Source organism: Pseudophryne corroboree, chromosome 3 (assembly GCF_028390025.1).
Source record: "Pseudophryne corroboree isolate aPseCor3 chromosome 3, aPseCor3.hap2, whole genome shotgun sequence".
Classification (NCBI taxonomy): domain Eukaryota; kingdom Metazoa; phylum Chordata; class Amphibia; order Anura; family Myobatrachidae; genus Pseudophryne; species Pseudophryne corroboree.
In genome coordinates, this window is record NC_086446.1 from 104,482,932 (window position 1) to 104,509,126 (window position 26,195).

General features: G+C 48.3%; 1 protein-coding gene across 2 annotated transcripts in view; it reads left to right on the plus strand.

The window, feature by feature from the left end:
• Nucleotides 1–26,195, plus strand: part of FAAP24 (FA core complex associated protein 24) — a 66,945-nt gene that overhangs the window by 5,198 nt on the left and 35,552 nt on the right. For both annotated transcript variants that reach the window (XM_063958361.1, XM_063958362.1), the window contains exons 2-3: nucleotides 6,756–6,906; nucleotides 21,129–21,268. In XM_063958361.1, the coding sequence (XP_063814431.1) occupies nucleotides 6,795–6,906; nucleotides 21,129–21,268 (252 nt within the window). In that variant the 5' untranslated portion in view covers nucleotides 6,756–6,794. The remainder of the gene's footprint in view (nucleotides 1–6,755; nucleotides 6,907–21,128; nucleotides 21,269–26,195) is intronic.

The window sequence follows — 26,195 nt, forward strand, 5'->3', positions numbered from 1 at the left end:
CACAGACCCAGACACTGAATCCAGTGTCGACGGTGAAGAAACAAACGTATTTTCCAGTAGGGCCACACGTTATATGATCACGGCAATGAAGGAGGCTTTGCATATCTCTGATACTGCAAGTACCACAAAAAGGGGTATTATGTGGGGTCTGAAAAAACTACCTGTAGTTTTTCCTGAATCAGAGGAATTGAATGACGTGTGTGATGAAGCGTGGGTTACCCCTGATAAAAAACTGCTAATTTCAAAGAAGTTATTGGCATTATACCCTTTCCCGCCAGAGGTTAGGGCGCGCTGGGAAACACCCCCTAGGGTGGACAAGGCGCTCACACGTTTATCCAAACAAGATACGGCCGCCCTCAAGGATCCAGCTGATAGGAGGCTGGAAAATACTCTAAAAAGTATATACACACATACTGGTGTTATACTGCGACCAGCAATCGCCTCAGCCTGGATGTGCAGTGCTGGGGTGGCTTGGTCGGATTCCCTGACTGAAAATATTGATACCCTGGATAGGGACAGTATTTTATTGACTATAGAGCAATTAAAGGATGCATTCCTTTATATGCGAGATGCACAGAGAGATATCTGCACTCTGGCATCAAGAGTAAGTGCGATGTCCATATCTGCCAGAAGAAGTCTATGGACACGACAGTGGTCAGGCGATGCGGATTCCAAACGGCATATGGAAGTATTGCCGTATAAAGGAGAGGAATTATTTGGGGTCGGTCTATCGGATTTGGTAGCCACGGCAACAGCCGGGAAGTCCACCTTTTTACCTCAAGTCCCCTCCCAACAGAAAAAGCCGCAGTCTTTTCAGCCGCAGTCCTTTCGTTCCTATAAGAACAAGCGAGCAAAAGGACATTCATATTTGCCCCGAGGCAAAGGAAAGGGTAAGAGACTGCACCAAGCAGCCCCTTCCCAGGAGCAGAAGTCCTCCCCGGCTTCTGCAAAGGCCTCAGCATGACGCTGGGACCTTGCAAGCGGACTCGGGGGCGGTGGGGGGTCGCCTCAAGAATTTCAGCGCACAGTGGGCTCACTCGCAGGTGGACCCCTGGATCCTGCAGGTAGTATCTCAGGGTTACAGGTTGGAATTCGAGAAGTCTCCCCCTCGCCGGTTCCTAAAGTCTGCTTTGCCAACGTCTCCCTCCGACAGGGCGACGGTATTGGAAGCCATTCACAAGCTGTATTCTCAGCAGGTGATAGTCAAGGTACCCCTTCTACAACAGGGAAAGGGGTATTACTCCACGCTATTTGTGGTACCGAAGCCGGACGGCTCGGTAAGACCTATTCTAAATCTGAAATCTCTGAACCTGTACATACAAAAATTCAAGTTCAAGATGGAGTCACTCAGAGCAGTGATAGCGAATCTGGAAGAGGGGGATTTTATGGTGTCCTTGGACATCAAGGATGCTTACCTTCATGTCCCAATTTGCCCTTCACATCAAGGGTACCTCAGGTTCGTGGTACAAAACTGTCATTATCAGTTTCAGACGCTGCCGTTTGGATTGTCCACGGCACCCAGGGTCTTTACCAAGGTAATGGCCGAAATGATGATTCTTCTTCGAAGAGAAGGCGTATTAATTATCCCTTACTTGGACGATCTCCTGATAAGGGCAAGATCCAGAGAACAGTTGGAGGTCGGAGTAGCACTAACTCAAGTAGTGCTCCAACAGCACGGGTGGATTCTGAATCTTCCAAAATCCCAACTGATCCCGACGACACGTCTGCTGTTCCTAGGGATGATTCTGGACACTGTTCAGAAAAAGGTATTTCTTCCGGAGGAGAAAGCCAGGGAGTTATCCGAACTAGTCAGGAACCTCCTAAAACCAGGGACAGTGTCTGTGCATCAATGCACAAGAGTCCTGGGAAAAATGGTGGCTTCTTACGAAGCGATTCCATTCGGCAGATTCCATGCACGAATTTTTCAGTGGGATCTGCTAGACAAATGGTCCGGATCGCATCTGCAGATGCATCAGCGGATAAAATTGTTGACAAGGACAAGGGTCTCTCTGCTATGGTGGTTGCAGAGTACTCATCTGTTAGAGGGCCGCAGATTCGGCATACAGAACTGGGTCCTAGTGACCACGGATGCCAGCCTGAGAGGCTGGGGAGCGGTCACACGAGGAAGAAACTTCCAGGGCGTGTGGTCAAGCCTGGAAACGTCTCTTCACATAAATATACTGGAGCTAAGAGCAATCTACAATGCTCTAAGCCTGGCAAAACCTCTGCTTCAGGGTCAGCCGGTGTTGATCCAGTCGGACAACATCACGGCAGTCGCCCACGTAAACAGACAGGGCGGCACAAGAAGCAGGAGGGCAATGGCAGAAGCTGCAAGGATTCTTCGCTGGGCGGAAAATCATGTGATAGCACTGTCAGCAGTGTTCATTCCGGGAGTGGACAACTGGGAAGCAGACTTCCTCAGCAGACACGATCTTCACCCGGGAGAGTGGGGACTTCATCCAGAAGTCTTCCACATGATTGTGGTCCATTGGGAAAGACCAATGGTGGACATGATGGCGTCCCGCCTCAACAAAAAACTGAACAGGTATTGCGCCAGGTCAAGAGACCCTCAGGCAATAGCTGTGGACGCTCTGGTAACACCATGGGTGTACCAGTCAGTGTATGTGTTCCCTCCTCTGCCTCTCATACCCAAGGTACTGAGAATTATACGGCAAAGGGGAGTAAGAACGATACTCGTGGCTCCGGACTGGCCAAGAAGGACTTGGTACCCGGAACTTCAGGAGATGCTCACGGAAGATCCGTGGCCTCTACCTCTAAGAAGGGACCTGCTTCAGCAGGGACCGTGTCTATTCCAAGACTTACCGCGGCTGCGTTTGACGGCATGGCGGTTGAACGCCGGATCCTAAGGGAAAAAGGCATTCCGGAAGAGGTCATCCCTACCCTGGTCAAAGCCAGGAAGGAGGTGACTGCACAACATTATCACCGCATTTGGAGAAAATATGTTGCATGGTGTGAGGCCAGGAAGGCCCCGACAGAGGAATTTCAACTGGGTCGATTCCTACATTTCCTGCAAACAGGATTATCTATGGGCCTCAAATTAGGGTCCATTAAGGTTCAAATTTCGGCCCTGTCGATATTCTTCCAGAAAGAATTGGCTTCAGTTCCTGAAGTTCAGACTTTTGTAAAAGGAGTACTACATATACAGCCCCCGGTTGTGCCCCCAGTGGCACCGTGGGATCTCAATGTAGTTTTGGATTTTCTCAAATCCCATTGGTTTGAGCCACTCAAATCGGTAGATTTGAAATATCTTACATGGAAAGTAACCATGCTACTGGCTCTGGCTTCAGCCAGGAGAGTGTCAGAATTGGCAGCTTTATCATATAAAAGCCCATATCTGATTTTCCATTCGGACAGGGCAGAATTGAGGACGCGTCCTCATTTTCTGCCTAAGGTGGTATCAGCGTTTCACCTGAACCAGCCTATTGTGGTGCCTGCGGCTACTAGCGATTTGGAGGATTCCAAGTTGCTGGACGTTGTCAGAGCATTGAAAATATATATTTCAAGGACGGCTGGAGTCAGAAAATCTGACTAGCTGTTTATACTATATGCACCCAACAAGCTGGGTGCTCCTGCTTCTAAGCAGACGATTGCTCGTTGGATTTGTAGCACAATTCAACTGGCACATTCTGTGGCAGGCTTGCCACAGCCTAAATCTGTCAAGGCCCACTCCACAAGGAAGGTGGGCTCATCTTGGGCGGCTGCCCGAGGGGTCTCGGCATTACAACTCTGCAGAGCAGCTACGTGGTCAGGGGAGAACACGTTTGTAAAATTCTACAAATTTGATACCCTGGCTGAGGAGGACCTGGAGTTCTCTCATTCGGTGCTGCAGAGTCATCCGCACTCTCCCGCCCGTTTGGGAGCTTTGGTATAATCCCCATGGTCCTGACGGAGTCCCAGCATCCACTAGGACGTCAGAGAAAATAAGATTTTACTTACCGATAAATCTATTTCTCGTAGTCCGTAGTGGATGCTGGGCGCCCATTCCAAGTGCGGATTGTCTGCAATACTTGTACATAGTTATTGTTACAAATAAATCGGGTTGTTTATTGTTGTGAGCCATCTTTTCAGAGGCTCCTACGTTATCATACTGTTAACTGGGTTCAGATCACAAGTTGTACGGTGTGATTGGTGTGGCTGGTTTGAGTCTTACCCGGGATTAAAAATCCTTCCTTATTGTGTACGCTCGTCCGGGCACAGTATCCTAACTGAGGCTTGGAGGAGGGTCATGGGGGGAGGAGCCAGTACACACCACCTAGTGGTCAAACTTTTAAATTTTGTGCCCTGTCTCCTGCGGAGCCGCTATTCCCCATGGTCCTGACGGAGTCCCAGCATCCACTACGGACTACGAGAAATAGATTTATCGGTAAGTAAAATCTTATTTTCTCATGATATCATATTAGGATGTTCCTCTTTATCTATGTGTGAGTGTCCCAAAAGCAGAATACTTGTACTTTCTTTGAATTTGGAAGTTATGAATATGTGTGTGTGGTAAGCAATTAATGTACAGGCGCTAACTCTAAAGAATGGAAGATGGAGACTTCCCTTAGTTCCTATATAACGAGGCGATGTGCAGTCCTTCCAAGGTCCTATCCCGGACGGATCTTCTGCCGGATAAGACTCCGATGTTCCACGAATTTATATAGAAAGGAATAAAAAGAACCATATGGTGTAGTACGCAAAGGAAACAGATAATGAGTATGTAGTAGAACGCCTCGTGCCTCCTCCCAAAAGTGACACCCGAACAATGGTGTAAAGGACAGAACAAATGGCTCAATTACCAGATTGTGGACTCGAGATAACGTGTTGCTACTCTCCTTTCAATTATCCCAAGTGTTCACTCCACAAAGCCCACACCTGGTGGTTTTCAGTGCCTCATACCTCTTCCCCAAAGAATATCCATATATAAAGCACAATAGTGACAGGATTAGCTTAATTACCAGACTCAAGTGTTAATCAGCATGTGTCTATATCCTTTATGGTGGTCACGGGTAGAAGCTCTTCAAACAAATCGGCCCAGATGTATCATGGGTTTATGCAAAGAAATATATGAAAAACGCATAGCATAATACGTTTTTTATTTTTAAAACAAGGTTAAAAACCTATGGATTGATCCCTTGCTGGAGTCCTTAACTCCTTAGACAAAACTCATTGGATGGCATAGGTGACAGCAGAATTAAATCAATTACCAGAGACCCATGAATATGTATTTGTGCTTACATTTATGTATCAATGTTAAAATGTTGATGTTCTGTATGTTTGTGGGTGACTTGATACCATACTATATGCAGCACAGAGTGTACGTTAAATGAGCCAGAAATGCAAATAAATAAAATAATGCCTGAATTCCAATTGCACCTGTCCTACATTATGAATAAATGTGTAAACATATACATACATTGCATTATTCATAAATGTTCCCCTAAATCCACTTCTAATTCATTATCATTCCAGCAGGGTCATAAAAGTATTGTTAGAGAAGGGGAACTAGGGATGACCATTGATGGATAACCTCGATGATGTGAAACCATCTGCAAGGGAACCATTGATGGTTTCACCCACTGATGTTCACCTTTGCTTTAGTATACACAAGGCTGTGGGGCTTCCTGTGAGTATCGGGGTAGAACTAAGCTCAGTGTCCTCTTCTTTAATATAAAAAATAAAGAAAACCATGTGGTTCTCCCCCATCCATGGTAAAAGTATTTGGCATCGGCCATAGACCATCAATTATATTGATTCATCGATGGTCGATGGCCATCCCTAAGGGGAACTGGCAGACAGTTCTATCTGCAAGTGTATACGCCAGAGGTTCACAAACGCGGTCCTCAAGGCCCCCCAACAGTCCAGGATTTAGGTATATCCATGGCTCAGCACAGGTGGTTAAATCAAATTGACTAAGGTGCTAATTAAGTCACCTGTGGCCAAGCATGGATACATTTAAAACCAGGACTGTTGGGGTGCCTTGAGGCCCGCGTTTGGGAACCTCTGGTATATGCACTTAACAATCATTAGATAGGTCGGCCAGGTGTGTACCCAGTCTTAGATGTGGAAGGGATGTGTCCAATCTCAAATTTGAATAGCCGTGTAATAGGCCCTACACACTGGGCGATAATACTCAAAGATATGAACGATCTTGTTCATTAATGAACGAGATACCGTTCATATCTTTGAGTGTGGAGGCACCAGCGATGAACGATGCGCGTCCCCGCGCTCGTTCATCGCTGGTGCCCCGTCGCCTGTGCCTGCAGGCCAATATGGACGATCCAGTAGGGCCCTTAAGAATACAGCTGCCCAGTGTTTGTAGGCTACATGCAAAAGCATCCAGTATTTACCTTGCATGTAAAATTAGTAAATGTATTTGCACCCCTTTCAGCGTTGCTTTGTCCACGTGCACCGCTACTTACTTTACTCCCACCTCATTATTTGAGCCACAGTGTGCTTTTTCATATACAGTACATGTACCTGATACATTAACTAAAGGGGATCTATGGGCTTATGTCATAGCTAGAGAGATGCACAATAGCCATTCCATAGAGTATTCGCATATTTATAAAGCGGCAATCTCTTAATAGGCAAAACTAACCTCTCTATTGCTGCCAATAACAGACAGCAAAATTCCATCCTAAGGAGGGTTGGGTGGGTAGCCACTTGGACTCTCAGAAGCTTTCAGAAGATGCCAGCAGTTGTCCCAATACAGTAGGTGCCTTGATGTAACGAATGTTGTCTTTCCCGCTTAGGATGTGTATATATGATCAAGTATTATCGGAGATATCTCAATGGCGACGAATGAGAGCACCCCGGTGAGGGCTGGAGCCTCCGCTGTTCCTTATGGACATGTCATCGGGAGCGAGAAATGGAGAGGAACTGAACTTGCGCAATTATTACAAGGTACGAGGTACAGTTGTATTTTGCTGTCTGGAGACCACTCTCATTCCATAAATGCAACGCTCATAAATGGAACTAAATATATGTCCTCGGTGTAGGGGTTATCCTGTATTGTGTCCCTGTTTCTTTATAAGACCAGAAGATATAAGATTGCTTGCTACACACTTCTGACAGTTAGTGGTCAATGTACTAAGCCTTGGAGCAGGGGCATTTTAAGAGAGGAGGGGACCGGCGTTTAGCCTCTGTTGAGGGGCCCCCTCCTTTCCGGCAGCAAGCTTTTGCCAGAGTCTACAGCGCGTACGCGTGTCTCCGGGAACATGGCGCCGTGCCTTGTTCCTGGGTACATCTCCAGTGCGCATGCGCAAATCACTCGGAAATAGCCGCAGCAGCCATTTTCCAAGTGATTTGTGTCAGCACTGCAGGGACGCCGCCTTGGGACTCTGGGGGGGTAAGTATAAATAAGAATTTACTTACCGATAATTCTATTTCTCGTAGTCCGTAGTGGATGCTGGGGACTCCGTCAGGACCATGGGGAATAGCGGCTCCGCAGGAGACAGGGCACAAAAAGTAAGCTTTTAGGATCACATGGTGTGTACTGGCTCCTCCCCCTATGACCCTCCTCCAAGCCTCAGTTAGGTACTGTGCCCGGACGAGCGTACACAATAAGGAAGGATATTGAACCCCGGGTAAGACTCATACCAGCCACACCAATCACACCGTATAACTTGTGATCTGAACCCAGTTAACAGTATGACAAACGTAGGAGCCTCTGAACAGACGGCTCACAACAAATAACAACCCGATTTTTTTTTTTTTGTAACAATAACTATGTACAAGTATTGCAGACAATCCGCACTTGGGATGGGCGCCCAGCATCCACTACGGACTACGAGAAATAGAATTATCGGTAAGTAAATTCTTATTTTCTCTAACGTCCTAAGTGGATGCTGGGGACTCCGTCAGGACCATGGGGATTATACCAAAGCTCCCAAACGGGCGGGAGAGTGCGGATGACTCTGCAGCACCGAATGAGAGAACTCAAGGTCCTCCTCAGCCAGGGTATCAAATTTGTAGAATTTTGCAAACGTGTTTGCCCCTGACCAAGTAGCAGCTCGGCAGAGTTGTAATGCCGAGACTCCCCGGGCAGCCGCCCAGGATGAGCCCACTTTCCTTGTGGAATGGGCCTTGACAGATTTAGGTTGTGGCAAGCCTGCCACAGAATGTGCAAGTTGAATTGTGCTACAAATCCAACGAGCAATCGTCTGCTTAGAAGCAGGAGCACCCATCTTGTTGGGTGCATACAATATAAGCAGTGAGTCAGACTTTCTGACTCCAGCCGTTCTTGAAATATATATATTTTCAATGCCCGTACCACGTCCAACAACTTGGAATCCTCCAACTCGTTAGTAGCCGCAGGCACCACAATAGGCTGGTTCAGGTGAAACGCTGACACCACCTTAGGCAGAAATTGAGGACGCGTCCGCAGTTCTGCCCTGTCCGTATGGAAAATCAGATATGGGCTCTTATATGATAAAGCCGCCAATTCTGATACTCTCCTGGCTGAAGCCAGGGCCAGTAGCATGGTTACTTTCCATGTAAGATACTTCATCTCCACCGATTTGAGCGGCTCAAACCAATGGGATTTTAGAAAATCCAAGACTACATTAAGATCCCACGGTGCCACTGGGGGCACAACCGGGGGCTGTATATGTAGTACTCCTTTTACAAAAGTCTGGACTTCAGGAACTGAAGCCAATTCTTTCTGGAAGAAAATCGACAGGGCCGAAATTTGAACCTTAATGGACCCCAATTTGAGGCCCATAGACAATCCTGTTTGCAGGAAATGTAGGAATCGACCCAGTTGAAATTCCTCCGTGGGGGCCTTCCTGGCCTCACACCACGCAACATATTTCCTCCAAATGCGGTGATAATGTTGTGCAGTCACCTCCTTCCTGGCCTTTACCAGTGTAGGAATGACCTCTTCCGGAATGCCTTTTTCCTTTAGAATTCGGCGTTCAACCGCCATGCCGTCAAACGCAGCCGCGGTAAGTCTTGGAATAGACACGGTCCCTGCTGAAGCAGGTCCCGTCTTAGAGGTAGAGGCCACGGATCCTCCGTGAGCATCTCTTGAAGTTCCGGGTACCAAGTTCTTCTTGGCCAATCCGGAGCCACTAGTATCGTTCTTACTCCCTTTTGCCGTATAATTCTCAGTACTTTTGGTATGAGAGGCAGAGGAGGGAACACATACACTGACTGGAACACCCACGGTGTTACCAGAGCGTCCACAGCTATTGCCTGAGGATCTCTTGACCTGGCGCAATACCTGTCCAGTTTTTTGTTGAGGCAGGACGCCATCATATCCACCATTGGTTTTTCCCAACGGTTCACAATCATGTGGAAGACTTCTGGATGAAGTCCCCACTCTCCCGGGTGTAGATCGTGTCTGCTGAGGAAGTCTGCTTCCCAGTTGTCCACTCCCGGAATGAATACTGCTGACAGTGCTATCACATGATCTTCCGCCCAGCGAAGAATCCTTGCAGCTTCTGCCATTGCTGTCCTGCTTCTTGTGCCGCCCTGTCTGTTTACGTGGGCGACTGCCGTGATGTTGTCCGACTGGATCAACACCGGCTGACCCTGAAGCAGGGGTTTTGCCAGACTTAGAGCATTGTAAATCGCTCTTAGCTCCAGTATATTTATGTGAAGAGACATCTCCAGGCTTGACCATACTCCCTGGAAGTTTCTTCCTTGTGTGACCGCTCCCCAGCCTCTCAGACTGGCATCCGTGGTCACCAGGACCCAGTCCTGTATGCCGAATCTGCGGCCCTCTAACAGATGAGCACTCTGCAACCACCACAGAAGAGACACCCTTGTCCGTGGCGATAAGGTTATCCGCTGATGCATCTGCAGATGCGATCCGGACCATTTGTCCAGCAGATCCCACTGAAAAGTTTGTGCGTGGAATCTGCCGAATGGAATCGCTTCGTAAGAAGCCACCATCTTTCCCAGGACTCTTGTGCATTGATGCACAGACACTGTCCCTGGTTTTAGGAGGTTCCTGACAAGTTCGGATAACTCCCTGGCTTTCTCCTCCGGAAGAAACACCTTTTTCTGAACCGTGTCCAGAATCATTCCCAGGAACAGCAGACGTGTCGTCGGGGTCAACTGAGATTTTGGAAAATTCAGAATCCACCCGTGTTGTTGCAGCACTAGTTGGGTTAGTGCTACTCCGTCTTCCAGCTGTTCTCTGGATCTTGCCCTTATCAGGAGATCGTCCAAGTAAGGGATAATTAATACGCCTCTTCTTCGTAGAAGGATCATCATTTCGGCCATTTCCTTGGTAAAGACCCGAGGTGCCGTGGACAATCCAAACGGCAGCGTCTGAAACTGATAATGACAGTTTTGCACCACGAACCTGAGGTACCCTTGATGTGAATAGCAAATTGGGACATGCAGGTAAGCGTCCTTTATGTCCAGGGACACCATAAAGTCCCCTTCTTCCAGATTCGCTATCACTGCTCTGAGTGACTCCATCTTGAACTTGAATTTTTGTATGTACAGGTTCAAAGATTTGAGATTTAGAATAGGTCTTACCGAGCCGTCCGGCTTCGGTACCACAAATAGCGTGGAGTAATACCCCTTTCCCTGTTGTAGGAGGGGTACCTTGACTATCACCTGCTGAGCAAACAGCTTGTGAATGGCTTCCAATACCGTCGCCCTGTCCGAGGGAGACGTTGGCAAAGCAGACTTTAGGAACCGGCGAGGGGGAGACTTCTCGAATTCCAACCTGTAACCCTGAGATACTACCTGTAGAATCCAGGGGTCCACCTGTGAGCAAGCCCACTGTGCGCTGAAATTCTTGAGTCGACCCCCCACCGTTCCTGAGTCCGCTTGTAAGGCCCCAGCGTCATGCTGAGGGCTTTGCAGAACCCTGGGAGGGCTTCTGTTCCTGGGCAGGGGCTGCTTGCTGCCCTCTCTTACCCCTTCCTCTGCCCCGAGGCAGATATGACTGTCCTTTTGTCCGCTTGTTCTTATAGGAACGAAAGGACTGCGGCTGAAAAGACGGTGTCTTTTTCTGTTGGGAGGGGGTCTGAGGTAAAAAAGTGGATTTTCCGGCAGTTGCCGTAGCCACCAGATCCGATAGACCGACGCCAAATAATTCCTCCCCTTTATACGGCAATACTTCCATATGTCGTTTGGAATCCGCATCACCTGACCACTGTCGCGTCCACAAACTCCTTCTGGCAGATATGGACATCGCATTTACTCTCGATGCCAGAGTGCAAATATCTCTCTGCGCATCTCGCATATAAAGGAAAGCATCCTTTAATTGCTCTATAGTCAATAAAATACTGTCCCTATCCAGGGTATCAATATTTTCAGTCAGGGAATCCAACCAGACGACCCCAGCACTGCACATCCAGGCTGAGGCGATGGCTGGTCGCAGTATAACACCAGTATGAGTGTATATACTTTTCAGGGTAGTTTCCAGCCTCCTATCAGCTGGATCCTTGAGGGCGGCCGTATCAGGAGACGGTAACGCCACTTGTTTCGATAAGCGTGTGAGCGCCTTATCCACCCTAGGGGGTGTTTCCCAGCGCGCCCTAACCTCTGGCGAGAAAGGGTATAATGCTAATAACTTTTTTGAAATTAGCATTTTTCTATCTGGGTTAACCCACGCTTCATCACATACATCATTTAATTCCTCTGATTCAGGAAAAACTACAGGTAGTTTTTTCACCCCCCACATAATACCCCTTTTTGTGGTACTTGTAGTATCAGAGATATGCAAAGCCTCCTTCATTGCCGTGATCATATAACGTGTGGCCCTACTTGAAAATACGTTTGTTTCATCACCGTCGACACTAGATTCAGTGTCTGTGTCTGGGTCTGTGTCGACCGACTGAGGTAAAGGGCGCTTTACAGCCCCTGACGGTGTCTGAGACGCCTGGGCAGGTACTAACTGGTTTGCCGGCCGTCTCATGTCGTCAACTGATTTTTGTAATGTGCTGACATTATCACGTAATTCCATAAACAAAGCCATCCATTCCGGTGTCGACTCCCTGGGGGGTGACATCACCATAATCGGCAATTGCTCTGCCTCCACGCCAACATCGTCCTCATACATGTCGACACACACGTACCGACACACAGCAGACACACAGGGAATGCTCTTATCGAAGACAGGACCCCACTAGCCCTTTGGGGAGACAGAGGGAGAGTTTGCCAGCACACACCCAAGCGCTATAATATATATGGGAACAACCCTATATAAGTGTTGTTCCTTATAGCCGCTTAAATATATAAAAATATCGCCAAAATATGCCCCCCCCTCTCTGTTTTACCCTGTTTCTGTAGTGCAGTGCAGGGGAGAGTCCTGGGAGCCTTCCTCACAGCGGAGCTGAGCAGGAAAATGGCGCTGTGTGCTGAGGAGAATAAGCCCCGCCCCCTATTCCGGCGGGCTTTTCTCCCGGAGTTTTAGACATTTGGCATGGGTTAAATACATACATATAGCCTTAATGGCTATATGTGATGTATTCTTTTGCCATAAAAGGTATTATATATTGCTGCCCAGGGCGCCCCCAGCAGCGCCCTGCACCCTCCGTGACCGTCTGGTGTGAAGTGTGTGACAACAATGGCGCACAGCTGCAGTGCTGTGCGCTACCTTCATGAAGACTGAAGAGCCTTCTGCCGCCTGTTTCCGGACCTTCAATCTTCAGCATCTGTAAGGGGGGTCGGCGGCGCGGCTCCGGGACGAACCCCAGGGTGAGACCTGTGTTCCGACTCCCTCTGGAGCTAATGGTGTCCAGTAGCCTAAGAATCCAATCCATCCTGCACGCAGGTGAGTTGAAATTCTCTCCCCTAAGTCCCTCGATGCAGTGAGCCTGTTGCCAGCAGGACTCACTGAAAATAAAAAACCTAAAAAAACTTTTTCTAAGCAGCTCTTTAGGAGAGCCACCTAGATTGCACCCTGCTCGGACGGGCACAAAAACCTAACTGAGGCTTGGAGGAGGGTCATAGGGGGAGGAGCCAGTACACACCATGTGATCCTAAAAGCTTACTTTTTGTGCCCTGTCTCCTGCGGAGCCGCTATTCCCCATGGTCCTGACGGAGTCCCCAGCATCCACTTAGGACGTTAGAGAAATATATGGGTGCAGGGTGTGCATTGTGGGCCCCCCTTGGGCCAAGGGGCCCGTGTGCATCGCACACCCTGTACCCAGGATAGAAACACCTATGCCTTGGAGCGAGATAAAGTACCAGCCAATCAGCTCCTGTAATTTTTCAAACACAGCCTGTAATGTGGCAGTTATGAGCTGATTGGCCGGTACATTATTTCTCTCCACTTTATCTCTCTCCATAAAGTTCAGCCAGACACTGTAGAATGGATCTGAGATGATATGCTTTGCTATTTGAGCTTTTTGACCAATATTGGCAGCTAGCTGGAAGATGTCTGTCATATGTAATGAGATATTTTAAGCAGAGAAGTAGTAGAAGTCTGGTTAAGTCCTAACAATGTATTTTACCTTCGTGATTCATATGTAAAAACAATTTGGGGCTTTTACTTTTTGTCTGCCCCTTAACAGTTTAAGGGGGAGATGTATCAAGCCATGGAAAGAGATAAAGTGGGGAAGTTGCCCAAAGCATCCACTCAGCTCCTAACAGTCATTTATCTAGTGCAGTCTTTTAAATAAGATTTTTGTTCTTAGACCCATAGATCTGCTAAGTGCCATTTGGCGGCATTTTCACATCATTGCAAAGCCATTTTGCCCCGTTTGTACCTAATTAAATTGACCCATACGTTTGATTATAGCAGGCTGTGATGGGAATTACTGATGACCAACGTATGTTCTATTTCCTTGATGACAAAGGCTGGAGAATCTAGATCTGTAATCAGGGCCAGCGCTTCCATTAGGCAGCTGCATAAGGGCACTGGGACCTGAGAGGGCGTCGTGCTGATGCTGCCTGTTAGAAAAATAAAGGATGTATACACAGGCCTATATTGGGTGGCACCCGATGATGGTAAGAACGGATCTCTGAGATCCATTCCATTCCTCCATTACCTACTGCACATAGTCAGTCTGAGACGACGAGTGCTCCCGCCCCTCTCTTCCAGTTGGCCGGAGGGGACATTTGTTTGGTGGTGTGCGTAGGTCAGGTGGTCTCCCTTCCGTGATCTGCCACTCTCCCATGATACCTGGGGCTCCTGGTCCTGCTCGAGGGAAGGCCTATTCCATCAGAACCCCCTGCATAGTGACTGCGCAGCTGAACTTACGGCTGCACTGCTCCCCCCCCCCCCCCCCCCCCCCCGTGTTCTGAGGTGGTCACCAGGCTCCTCCATCCCCGCAGCTCTCTGGGTGGCGCTGGCACCAGCAGTAGATCCGGGACAAGCAGTGAGCAACTGAGCAGCGCCATATAACCACAGGTGACTGTGGTAGCACCGAGCACTTCCTCCCTGGCAGCTGGAGCCTGGCCTGGTGGGGGCACTGCTGAGTGCTGTCACCCTAGGGTGCTGTGTGTGCCTGGCACCGAGTCCTGCTGCTGCCATATATACCCCCCCAAGACTCACCCCTCTCCTTCCACACTTCTGTCCTCCATTGTCACCCTTCCTCTCTCAACTGCCAGGGATTGTAACTTCCCAATGCATTATTTTATATATTTTGGGGTATATTGGAACAAGGTTCTACAGAATTGTACACAAACCATCCTGGGCCACTAAGAAATGCTATAAGTAAGCATGACTTCTCATCGTAGATGTAGACTTCTCATCGTAGATTACACAATCATAATCTGACAAACAGAAAAACAAAACAGTCAGTATGCCAACGAGAGATATACAATAGGCCCACAAAATAGCAGGCAAATAGGCTTGGTCCTTGGTGGGAATGACATAATACAAAAAGGGGAAAACATTGGTCGAAGAATCATTATATACAAGTAATGGAGAAATAAAATGAAACAAACAAGTAAAAGAAAAAATAATATCAATATCAGTAGCACACTCTTACACATTTTATAGTTACAGGAAAGAAACGTGAAATACATAGAGAAGAAAATAAGAATTTACTTACCGATAATTCTATTTCTCATAGTCCGTAGTGGATGCTGGGACTCCGTCAGGACCATGGGGAATAGCGGGCTCCGCAGGAGACAGGGCACATCTAAAAAAGCTTTTAGATCACATGGTGCGTACTGGCTCCTCCCCCTATGACCCTCCTCCAAGCCTCAGTTAGGTACTGTGCCCGGACGAGCGTACACAATAAGGAAGGATCTTGAATCCCGGGTAAGACTCATACCAGCCACACCAATCACACCGTACAACTTGTGATCTGAACCCAGTTAACAGTATGATAACACAAACGAAGTAGCCTCTGAACAGATGGCTCACAACAACAGTAATAACCCGATTTTTGTAACAATAACTATGTACAAGCATTGCAGACAATCCGCACTTGGGATGGGCGCCCAGCATCCACTACGGACTATGAGAAATAGAATTATCGGTAAGTAAATTCTTATTTTCTCTAACGTCCTAGTGGATGCTGGGACTCCGTCAGGACCATGGGGATTATACCAAAGCTCCCAAACGGGCGGGAGAGTGCGGATGACTCTGCAGCACCGAATGAGAGAACTCCAGGTCCTCTTTAGCCAGAGTATCAAATTTGTAAAATTTTACAAACGTGTTCTCCCCTGACCACGTAGCTGCTCGGCAAAGTTGTAATGCCGAGACTCCTCGGGCAGCCGCCCAGGATGAGCCCACTTTCCTTGTGGAATGGGCCTTTACAGATTTAGGCTGTGGCAGGCCTGCCACAGAATGTGCAAGTTGGATTGTACTACATATCCAACGTGCAATCGTCTGTTTAGACGCAGGAGCACCCAACTTGTTGGGTGCATACAATGTAAACAACGAGTCAGATTTTCTGACTCCAGCTGTCCTTGAAATATATATTTTTAATGCTCTGACAACGTCCAGTAACTTGGAGTCCTCCAAGTCGCTAGTAGCCGCAGGCACCACAATAGGCTGGTTCAAGTGAAATGCCGAAACCACCTTAGGGAGAAATTGAGGACGTGTCCTCAATTCTGCCCTGTCCGAATGGAATATCAGATATGGGCTTTTGTATGACAAAGCTGCCAACTCCGAAACTCTCCTGGCTGAAGCCAGGGCCAACAGCATGGTTACCTTCCATGTAAGGTATTTTAAATCTACCGATTTTAAAGGCTCAAACCAATGAGATTTGAGAAAATTTAGAACCACGTTCAAATCCCACGGTGCCACTGGAGGCACTATTGGGGGTTGTATATGTAGTACACCTTTGACAAAAGTTTGTACTTCAGGCACTGACGCCAATTCCTTCTGGAAGAAAATTGATAAGGCCGAAATTTGAACTTTAATGGACCCCAATTTGAGGCCCATAGACAATCCTGCTTGCAGGAAATGTAAGAATCGACCCAATTGAAATTCTTCCGTTGGAGCCTTCTTGGCCTCACACCACGCAACATATTTTCTCCAAATGCGGTGATAATGTTGTGCGGTCACTTCTTTCCTGGCTTTAATTAAAGTAGGAATAACTTCCTCAGGAATGCCCTTCTCTTTTAGAATCCGGCGTTCAACCGCCATGCCGTCAAACGCAGCCGCGGTAAGTCTTGGAACATACAAGGTCCCTGCTGAAGCAGATCCCTTCTTAGAGGTAGAGGCCACGGATCCTCCGTGAGCATCTCTTGAAGTTCCGGATACCAAGTTCTTCTTGGCCAGTCCGGAGCTACCAGTATTGTTCTTACTCCTCTTTTCCGTATAATTCTCAGTACCTTTGGTATGAGAGGCAGAGGAGGGAACACATACACTGACTGGTACACCCACGGTGTTACCAGAGCGTCCACAGCTATTGCCTGAGGGTCTCTTGACCTGGCGCAATACCTGTCCAATTTTTTGTTGAGGCGAGACGCCATCATGTCCACCTTTGGTTTTTCCCAACGGTTCACAATCATGTGGAAAACTTCTGGATGAAGTCCCCACTCTCCCGGGTGAAGGTCGTGTCTGCTGAGGAAATCTGCTTCCCAGTTGTCCACTCCCGGGATGAACACTGCTGACAGTGCTACGACATGATTCTCCGCCCAGCGCAGAATCCTTGCAGCTTCTGCCATTGCACTCCTGCTTCTCGTGCCGCCTTGTCGGTTTACGTGGGCGACTGCCGTGATGTTGTCGGACTGGATCAACACCGGCTGACCCTGAAGCAGCGATTTTGCCAGGCTTAGAGCATTGTAGATCGCTCTTAGCTCCAGTATATTTATGTGAAGAGACGTCTCCAGGTTTGACCACACGCCCTGGAAGTTTCTTCCCTTTGTGACTGCTCCCCAACCTCGTAGGCTGGCATCCGTAGTCACCAGGACCCAGTCCTGTATGCCGAATCTGCGGCCCACTAACAGATGGGCAGTCTGCAACCACCACAGGAGAGACAACCTTGTTCTCGGTGACAGTGTTATCCGCTGATGCATGTGCAGATGCGATCCGGACCATTTGTCCAGCAGATCCCACTGAAATGTTCGTGCATGGAATCTGCCGAATGGAATCGCTTCGTACGAAGCCACCATCTTTCCCAGGACTCTTGTGCATTGATGTACTGACACAGTTCCTGGTTTTAGGAGGTTCTTGACAAGTTCGGATAACTCCCTTGCTTTCTCTTCCGGGAGAAATACCTTTTTCTGAACCGTGTCCAGAATCATGCCCAGGAACAGCAGATGTGTTGTCGGGGTCAATTGAGATTTTGGAAGATTTAGAATCCACCCGTGTTGCTGAAGCACTACTTGTGTTAGCGCTACACCGACTTCCAGCTGTTCTCTGGACTTTGCCCTTATCAGGAGATCGTCCAAGTAAGGGATAATTAATACGCCTTTTCTTCGTAGAAGAACCATCATTTCGGTCATTACCTTGGTAAAGACCCGAGGGGCCGTGGACAACCCAAACGGCAGCGTTTGAAACTGATAATGACAGTCTTGTATCACGAACCTGAGATACCCTTGGTGTGAGGGGTAAATCGGGACATGTAGATAAGCATCTTTTATGTCCAAGGACACCATGAAGTCTCCTTCTTCCAGATTCGCTATCACTGCTCTGAGTGACTCCATCTTGAACTTGAATTTCTTTATGTACAAGTTCAAGGATTTCAGATTTAGAATAGGCCTTACCGAACCGTCCGGTTTCGGTACCACAAATAGTGTGGAATAATACCCCTTTCCCTGTTGTAGGAGGGGTACCTTGACTATCACCTGCTGAGAATACAGCTTGTGAATGGCTTCCAAAACCGACGTCCTTTCTGAGGGAGACGTTGGTAAAGCAGACTTTAGGAACCGGCGAGGGGGAGACCTTTCGAACTCCAGCATGTAACCCTGAGATACTATCTGCAGGACCCACGGGTCCACTTGTGAGTGAACCCATTGATTGCTGAAAATCTTGAGTCGACCCCCCACCGTTCCTGAGTCCGCTTGTAAAGCCCCAGCGTCATGCTGATGGCTTTGTAGAAGCCGGGGCGGGCTTCTGTTCCTGGGCAGGGGCTGCTTGCTGCCCTTTCTTACCCTTTCCTCTGCCTCGCGGCAGATAAGACTGTCCTTTTGGTCGCTTTTTATAGGAGCGAAAGGACTGCGGCTGAAAAGACGGTGTCTTTTTCTGTTGGGAGGGGGTCTGAGGTAAAAAAGTGGATTTGCCGGCAGTTGCCGTGGCCACCAGGTCCGAAAGACCGACCCCAAACAATTCCTCTCCTTTATATGGCAATACTTCCATATGCCTCTTGGAATCCGCATCACCTGACCACTGTCGCGTCCATAAACTTCTTCTGGCAGATATGGACATCGCGCTTACTCTTGATGCTAGAGTACAAACATCCCTCTGAGCATCTCGCATATAAAGGAAAGCATCCTTTAATTGCTCTAGAGTCAATAAAATACTGTCCCTATCCAGGGTATCAATATTTTCAGTCAGAGAATCCAACCACACTACCCCAGCACTGCACATCCAGGCTGAGGCTATTGCCGGTCGCAGTATAACACCAGTATGTGTGTATATACTCTTCAGTGTAGTTTCCAGCCTGCTATCTGCTGGATCCTTGAGGGCGGCCGTATCAGGAGACGGCAACGCCACTTGCTTTGATAAACGTGTGAGCGCCTTATCCACCCTAGGGGGTGTTTCCCAGCGCGCCCTAACCTCTGGTGGGAAAGGGTATAATGCCAATAACTTCTTGGAAATTAGCAGTTTTCTATCGGGGTTAACCCACGCTTCATCACACACGTCATTCAATTCCTCTGATTCTGGAAAAAATACAGGTAGTTTTTTCACCCCCCACATAATACCCCTTTTTGAGGTACCAGCAGTATCAGAGATCTGCAAAGCCTCCTTCATTGCCGTGATCATATAACGTGTGGCCCTATTGGAAAATACGTTTGTTTCTTCACCGTCGACACCAGATTCATCTGTGTCGGTACCCGTGTCGACTGACTGAGGTAAAGGACGTTTTACAGCCCCTGACGGTGTCTGAGACGCCTGAACCGGTACTAACTGGTTTGCCGGGCGTCTTATTTCGTCAACTGACTTTTGTAATGTGCTGACATTATCACGTAATTCCATAACTAAAGCCATCCATTCCGGTGTCGACTCCCTAGGGGGTGACATTACCATCATCGGCAATTGCTCTGCCTCCACACCAACATCGTCCTCATACATGTCGACACACACGTACCGACACACAGCAGCCACACAGGGAATGCTCTAATCGAAGACAGGACCCCCTAGCCCTTTGGGGAGACAGAGGGAGAGTTTGCCAGCACACACCAAAAGCGCTATAAATGTATATAAACAACCCTAGAAGGTGTTGTTTACTATATATGCGCTCTTAATATATAAATATCGCCAATTTATGCCCCCCTTCTCTTTGTTACCCTGTTTCTGTAGTGCAGTGCAGGGGAGAGACCTGGGAGCCTTCCTCACCAGCGGAGCGGAGCAGGAAAATGGCGCTGAGTGCTGAGGAGAATAAGCTCCGCCCCTTTTTCGGCGGGCTTTTCCCCGGTTTTTAAGAAACTGGCCTGGGTTAAAATACATACATATAGCCTTAATGGCTATATGTGATGTATTTATTTTGCCACTAAAGGTAATTATATTGCTGCCCAGGGCGCCCCCAGCAGCGCCCTGCACCCTCCGTGACTGAGTCAGTGAGCCGTGTGACAACAATGGCGCACAGCTGCCGTGCTGTGCGCTACCTTCAAGAAGACTGAGGAGTCTTCTGCCGCCTGCTTTCCGGACCTCCGTTCTGCCGTCTCTTCAGCGTCTGTAAGGGGGATCGGCGGCGCGGCTCCGGGACGAACCCCAGGCTGACCTGTGTTCCGACTCCCTCTGGAGCTAAGTGTCCAGTAGCCTAAGACTCCAATCCATCCTGCACGCAGGTGAGTTGGAAATCTCTCCCCTAAGTCCCTCGATGCAGTGATCCTGTTGCCAGCAGGAATCACTGAGATTGAAACCTAAAAAAAAACTTTTCTAAACAGCTCTTTAGGAGAGCCACCTAGATTGCACCCTCTCGGACGGGCACAAAAACCTAACTGAGGCTTGGAGGAGGGTCATAGGGGGAGGAGCCAGTACGCACCATGTGACCTAAAAGCTTTTTTAGATGTGCCCTGTCTCCTGCGGAGCCCGCTATTCCCCATGGTCCTGACGGAGTCCCAGCATCCACTAGGACGTTAGAGAAAAAGGTCATATGTATCAGCTGCTCATATGCCTAGCTAGTGAGGTTCTCTGCCCCACACATCTGCTCTTGTTCTGCTCATTACATTGCTCTATTGTGACAGCGGCGGATGTGTAACTTCTAAGACGCCAGATCCACACTTTATCCTGAGGTGGAAGGTGGGTATTGGTGGGGGGCAGTAGGCTGAAGATTTGCCTAGGGTGCAGTGAAACCTCGCGCCGGCTCTGTCTGTGATTTGAAAACACTTTCTCTGCAGGGCTCTAGGGCAGATGTACTATGCCATGGAGAAAGTTCCAGCCAATCAGCTCTTAACTGCCATGTTACAGGCTGTGTTTGAAAATTGAGAGAGATGATTGGTTGGCAGTTTATCTCTCTCCAAGGCTTGGTACATCTGCCCCTCTGAGTTAAACTGTTTCATATGTACAATATTTAAAAATAGAAAAAAAACCCTATGAAAAAATATTGGATGTCTGTTGCTGATGATTAGTGTTAATTTTCGTTCCATAGGAAAAATAAAACTTATGTTTGAAGACGGCTTGGGACTAGTAGACTTTCATCTGTCTAACCGAGCCTGCGTACTCTATATATCAGAGAGCGACATGGTGTCAGGAAATGCTTTCAAAAGACGACTGGTCCGCTTTCGTAAAGTAAGTAATTCACCGCTAATCACACCCACTAGGCTTTCAGAATACTAGTCTGCTTCTGTTTTGTAACTGCATCTGCTTCCACTATATATGTGCAGTGCCACCATGTGGCAAAATCAGGTCCTGCAGAATGCAAACTTGACTTGAGATTTTAGTTTTTAAGTAACTTTTATTAAGTTCTCTCACGGAGAGTTAGGGTAGGGGACGGTTAAAATACTTACACCATCCTGTGTCGGCATCTTTAGTGTGCCGCTGTCTGTCGTGACTGTCGGCATCCCGACCGCCGGTATTACATACTGAACCCTTTCAGACACCAGGTTAAAATAAAAAGAATTATTTTATTTAATATTTTATATTTTTCTCTGTCTAAACTCCTTCTAGTCTTTAAACGCTTACCTGGCACAGTCACATGGGACTTTCACTAACATGGTCATATCTGTACCTCGGCTCAAACTGCTCTGTCCCCCCTGCAGTGGCACTGTCGAAATCATCCCAGAGTGCTGTGCGAATGCATGTGCCAGGAATAGCCTACTTCACACAGGGAACTGCTATGCTGATCTCTGCAAGTGTAGACATCAACTGCAGCAGTGGAGACCGATCATCAGACGCCCCTTAGACATGCTCCGCTGTGTTCTGCCTTACATGGAGGGGCACTGCTACAGAGCGGGTGAGGTAATGGGGGAGTGCTGTTTTGGTACTGGCGGCAAGGTAGGAGTGTGTAATGCCCACCATAAGAATGATTGGGGGGTACCATCACAGTGAGAACCTTAGGACACTTTCAGGGGGACTCTGCCACTGGGGATCTGCTACTGCCAGGCATTGTCGGACTGCGGCATTAAGGGCCCACCGGGGAAAACATAGTGGTAGGGGCTCATGCTTAGTGGTATAGCTAGCTCTGACTGGCCCGTTATTAGTTCGCCCACAGTCCAACGCTGCACAGGTGCCGTTATTAATAGCTTTTAAGCAGGGGGAGTGGTCGCTCTGCAGAGTGTATACAATACTGATGCGTTTCGCCAGTCTGTTTCTATGATGTGACCAACCAGCGCAATGGATGCATGAAATGCTGTTTTCTCCGACAGGGTCCACAGGTTATCCATAGGATAACAATGGGATATTATGAAGCGACAGCGGGTTTGCACCATTCTGTCAAAGCTTTTCGGCCTCCCAGCATGCAACGGGCCCGTCCATATATCCCCGCCTCCTTTGCTCAGCTAAATCCGTTTTTTTGTTTGGTGCGGCAGGAGCCGGACCATGGTCAGAGGGCTGCTGGTTCTTAGCAGCCCTAAGCTTTCTTATTTTATTTTTATAGTCTTACTATTTTTTTGAGTGATCGTTCTAAAAAGCGTCTTATACGTACCTTAGAGTCGCTCCAACAACTCTCCGCCGAGTCGCGACAACGCTTACCCACAAGTACAGTGCTGTTTTGGCGGGCGTCTGTGTCGGATATACTAGCAGGTCCAGCAGACGTTACAAGGCTGTGGCCGGAGCACGGGGAGAAGGTAAGGCATCGGTTCCGCTTAGAAGGGGAATACAGACACAGCCGCACTGTTTTGGGAGGAGACTACCGAACAGTCGCTGATGCTGCTGCCACCTCGTGTGCACCAGCGCTAGACCTTGGGGTTCAGAGGCTCCAGGAATAGTATGAGGCCGCGATCCCTAGGGTTGATGTCAGCAGTGTGGAGTCAGACGCTCTCCTGGTCGCCCCTCCCCCCTGGTTCATGACCAGTTTCCTCAGAGTCTCCCGCCATGAACTGTTACCCGCTTCCGTCTCAGACGCTGTACACGAAGGGGACCTAGTCGCAGCATAGGCAGCTGTGTGACTGGTGTGTCTGTGTTCACTGAGCGTCTGTGTTCACGATAGGTTCATGGAGCAGCAGTGTACACTAGTAGTGTCTGGATCCACTCAACGGTCGCTAACGTATTGATCGGTCCTGGAAGCGAGGTGAGTCTCTCTGTATCCCACTCTACTGAGTATGGGTAATACAGCACTAAGTCTCTATCTACCTTTTTGAGTATGAATAGTTAGATAAGTGCCTATTGCATATGAGTCTGTATACATTTACTGTTTCTTTCGCATTGCGTCTGAATACGGTAGATCTGTTTTAACATGATTCAGTAATATGTTTTCCTACATACTTGAAATGTAGTTGTAGTTGATGATGTGCTCATATTGCTTATTATACTAATGTATAACGTGACTGACTGCTAGTGTGATTGCTGACTATATATTCTGTCAGTTTTGTTCTATTCCGATCCTCAATAAAGGTGCTTGGGTAGGGTCGGATTGTACGTCACAATTTGTGTAGTACACTGTGGAAGTGTTGATTATTTATCATGTCTAAGCCAAATCCTGTACCAGGGAGCAATTCTATCCTTAGAGGTTTCAGCAAAGCCTGTGTTAAAAACCAAGGCACCTGTGTGTAAACGTCCCAAAACAATTAAGACTGAGTTTCCAGGGTCAGATCAGCTGACGGAAATTATGGAAGAGGCTTGGGCTACACCCAATAAGAAGTTTAGAATTCCTAAGAAATAGAATTCCAATTATCCTCTTCCAGCTGGGGATTGTATAAAAAGGGAGGTGGCTCCTAAAGTGTATACGCATGTGATTCGATTAGTGCGGAAATCTACATTACCTTTGCATTCAACATCATTAAATGATCTCACGGATAGGAGAGTGGATGGGTTTCTAAAAACCATTTCTCTAACGTCCTTGAGGATGCTGGGACTCCATAAGGACCATGGGGAATAGACGGGCTCCGCAGGAGATAGGGCACTTTAAGAAAGCTTTGGACTCTGGGTGTGCACTGGCTCCTCCCTCTATGCCCCTCCTCCAGACCTCAGTTTTACACTGTGCCCAGAGCAAGATGGGTGCACTGCAGAGAGCTCTCCAGAGTTCTCTGCCTAGAAGCATTTTTGTTTGGATTTTTTTCTACCTTTTACTACTTTTTCACAGGGAGCACTGCTGGCAACAGGCTCCCTGCATCGAGGGACTGAGGAGAGAGGAGCAGACCTTCTTGTCAAAGATAGGCTCTGCTTCCTCGGCTACTGGACACCATTAGCTCCAGAGGGGGTGAACGCAGGTTCTTACTGGGCGTCCACCCCCGGAGCCGCGCCGTCATTCTCCTCACAGAGCTAGAAGTACAGAAGTCGTCAGGCGGCAGAAGCCTTCAGCTTCACTGAGGTAACTGTGCGTCATTGCTCCCATACACCTCACATACTCCGGTCACTGTAAGGGCGCAGGGGGGGGGGGCCGGGCCCTGGGCAGCAATGTAAACCTCTGCATGGCAAAAAGACTATATACATGTACAGGTGGGCTCTGTACATGTATATAAAAGAGCCCCCGCCATATTTTACTAAGTTTGAGCGGGACAGAAGCCCGCCGCCGAGGGGGCGGGGCTTCTCCCTCAGCACTCACCAGCGCCATTTTCTCTCCACAGCACTGCTGAGAGGGGAAGCTCCCCGGACTCTCCCCTGCTTACACACGGTGAAAGGGTGCTTAAAAGAGATGGGGGGGGGCACATAATTGGCGCTGCTGGGGAAAAACATTTTGTGTTGGTCTCCAGGGTTATTGCGCTGGGGTGTGTACTGGCATACTCTCTCTCTGTCTCTCCAAAGGGCCTTGACAGGGATACTGTCTTCAGGAAAGGGGTTCCCTGTGTGTGTGTGAAGTGTGTCGGTACGCGTGTGTCGACATGTTTGACGAGGAAGGCTCGCTTAATGTGGAGGAGGAGTGCTTGAATGTCAGGTCGCCGTCGGCAACGCCGACACCGGAATGGGTGGATATGCTGAATGTCTTGAATGCAAATGTCAATCTATTGCATAAAAGATTAGACAAGGCAGAAGCTAGGGATCAGTCAGGTAGCCAGTCCATGCCTGTCCCTGGGACGCCACGTCCTTCGGGGTCTCAGAAGCGCACCATATCCCAGATCGATGACACAGATACCGACACAGATACTGACTCTAGTGTCGACTATGAAGATGCAAAATTACAGCCGAAGGTGGCTAAGGGTATACGGTACATGATTATTGCCATTAAAGAGGTTTTGCATATTACTGAGGAACCCCCTGTCCCTGACACGAGGGTACACATGTATAAAAGGAAAAAGCCTGAAGTCACTTTTCCATCCTCATTTGAATTAAGTGACTTGTGCGAAAAGGCTTGGGAATCTCCGGATAGGAGACCACAAGTTCCCAAAAGGATTCTCATGGCGTATCCTTTTCCACAAACTGATAGGATACGCTGGGAATCTTCGCCAAAAGTTGACAAGGCGCTGAGACGTTTGTCCAAAAAGGTGGCACTGCCTTCTCAGGATACGGCTTCCCTCAAGGAACCTGCTGATCGCAGGCAGGAAATTACCTTAAAGCACATTTACAATCATTCCGGTACTATTGCTCGACCGGCTATGGCGTCGGCCTGGGTTTGTAGTGCGGTTGTGGCATGGGTAGATTCCTTATCTACGGAAATTGACACCTTAGATAGGGACGCCATTCAAATGACCATAGAGCATATCAGAGATGCTGCCTTGTATATGAGGAATGCTCAGAGAGACCTTTGTTTATTAAGCTCCAGAATAAATGCTATGTCTATTTCTGCTAGGCGGCTCTTGTGGACCCGACAGTGGACGGGAGATGCCGATTCAAAGCGGCATATGGAGTCCTTGCCTTACAAAGGGGTGGAGTTGTTTGGAGACGGCCTCCCGGATCTTGTCTCTACGGCTGGTAAGTCAGATTTCTTACCTTATGTCCCCCCGAAGCATACAAAAAAGGCACCTCATTATCAAATGCAGTCCTTTCGTTCCAATAAAAACAAGAAGGTACGTGGATCATCCTTTGTTGCCAGAGGGAAAGGCAGGGGAAAAAAGCTGCACACAGCTAGTTCCCAAGAGCAGAAGTCCTCCCCTGCGTCTGCAAAGTCCACCGCATGACGCTG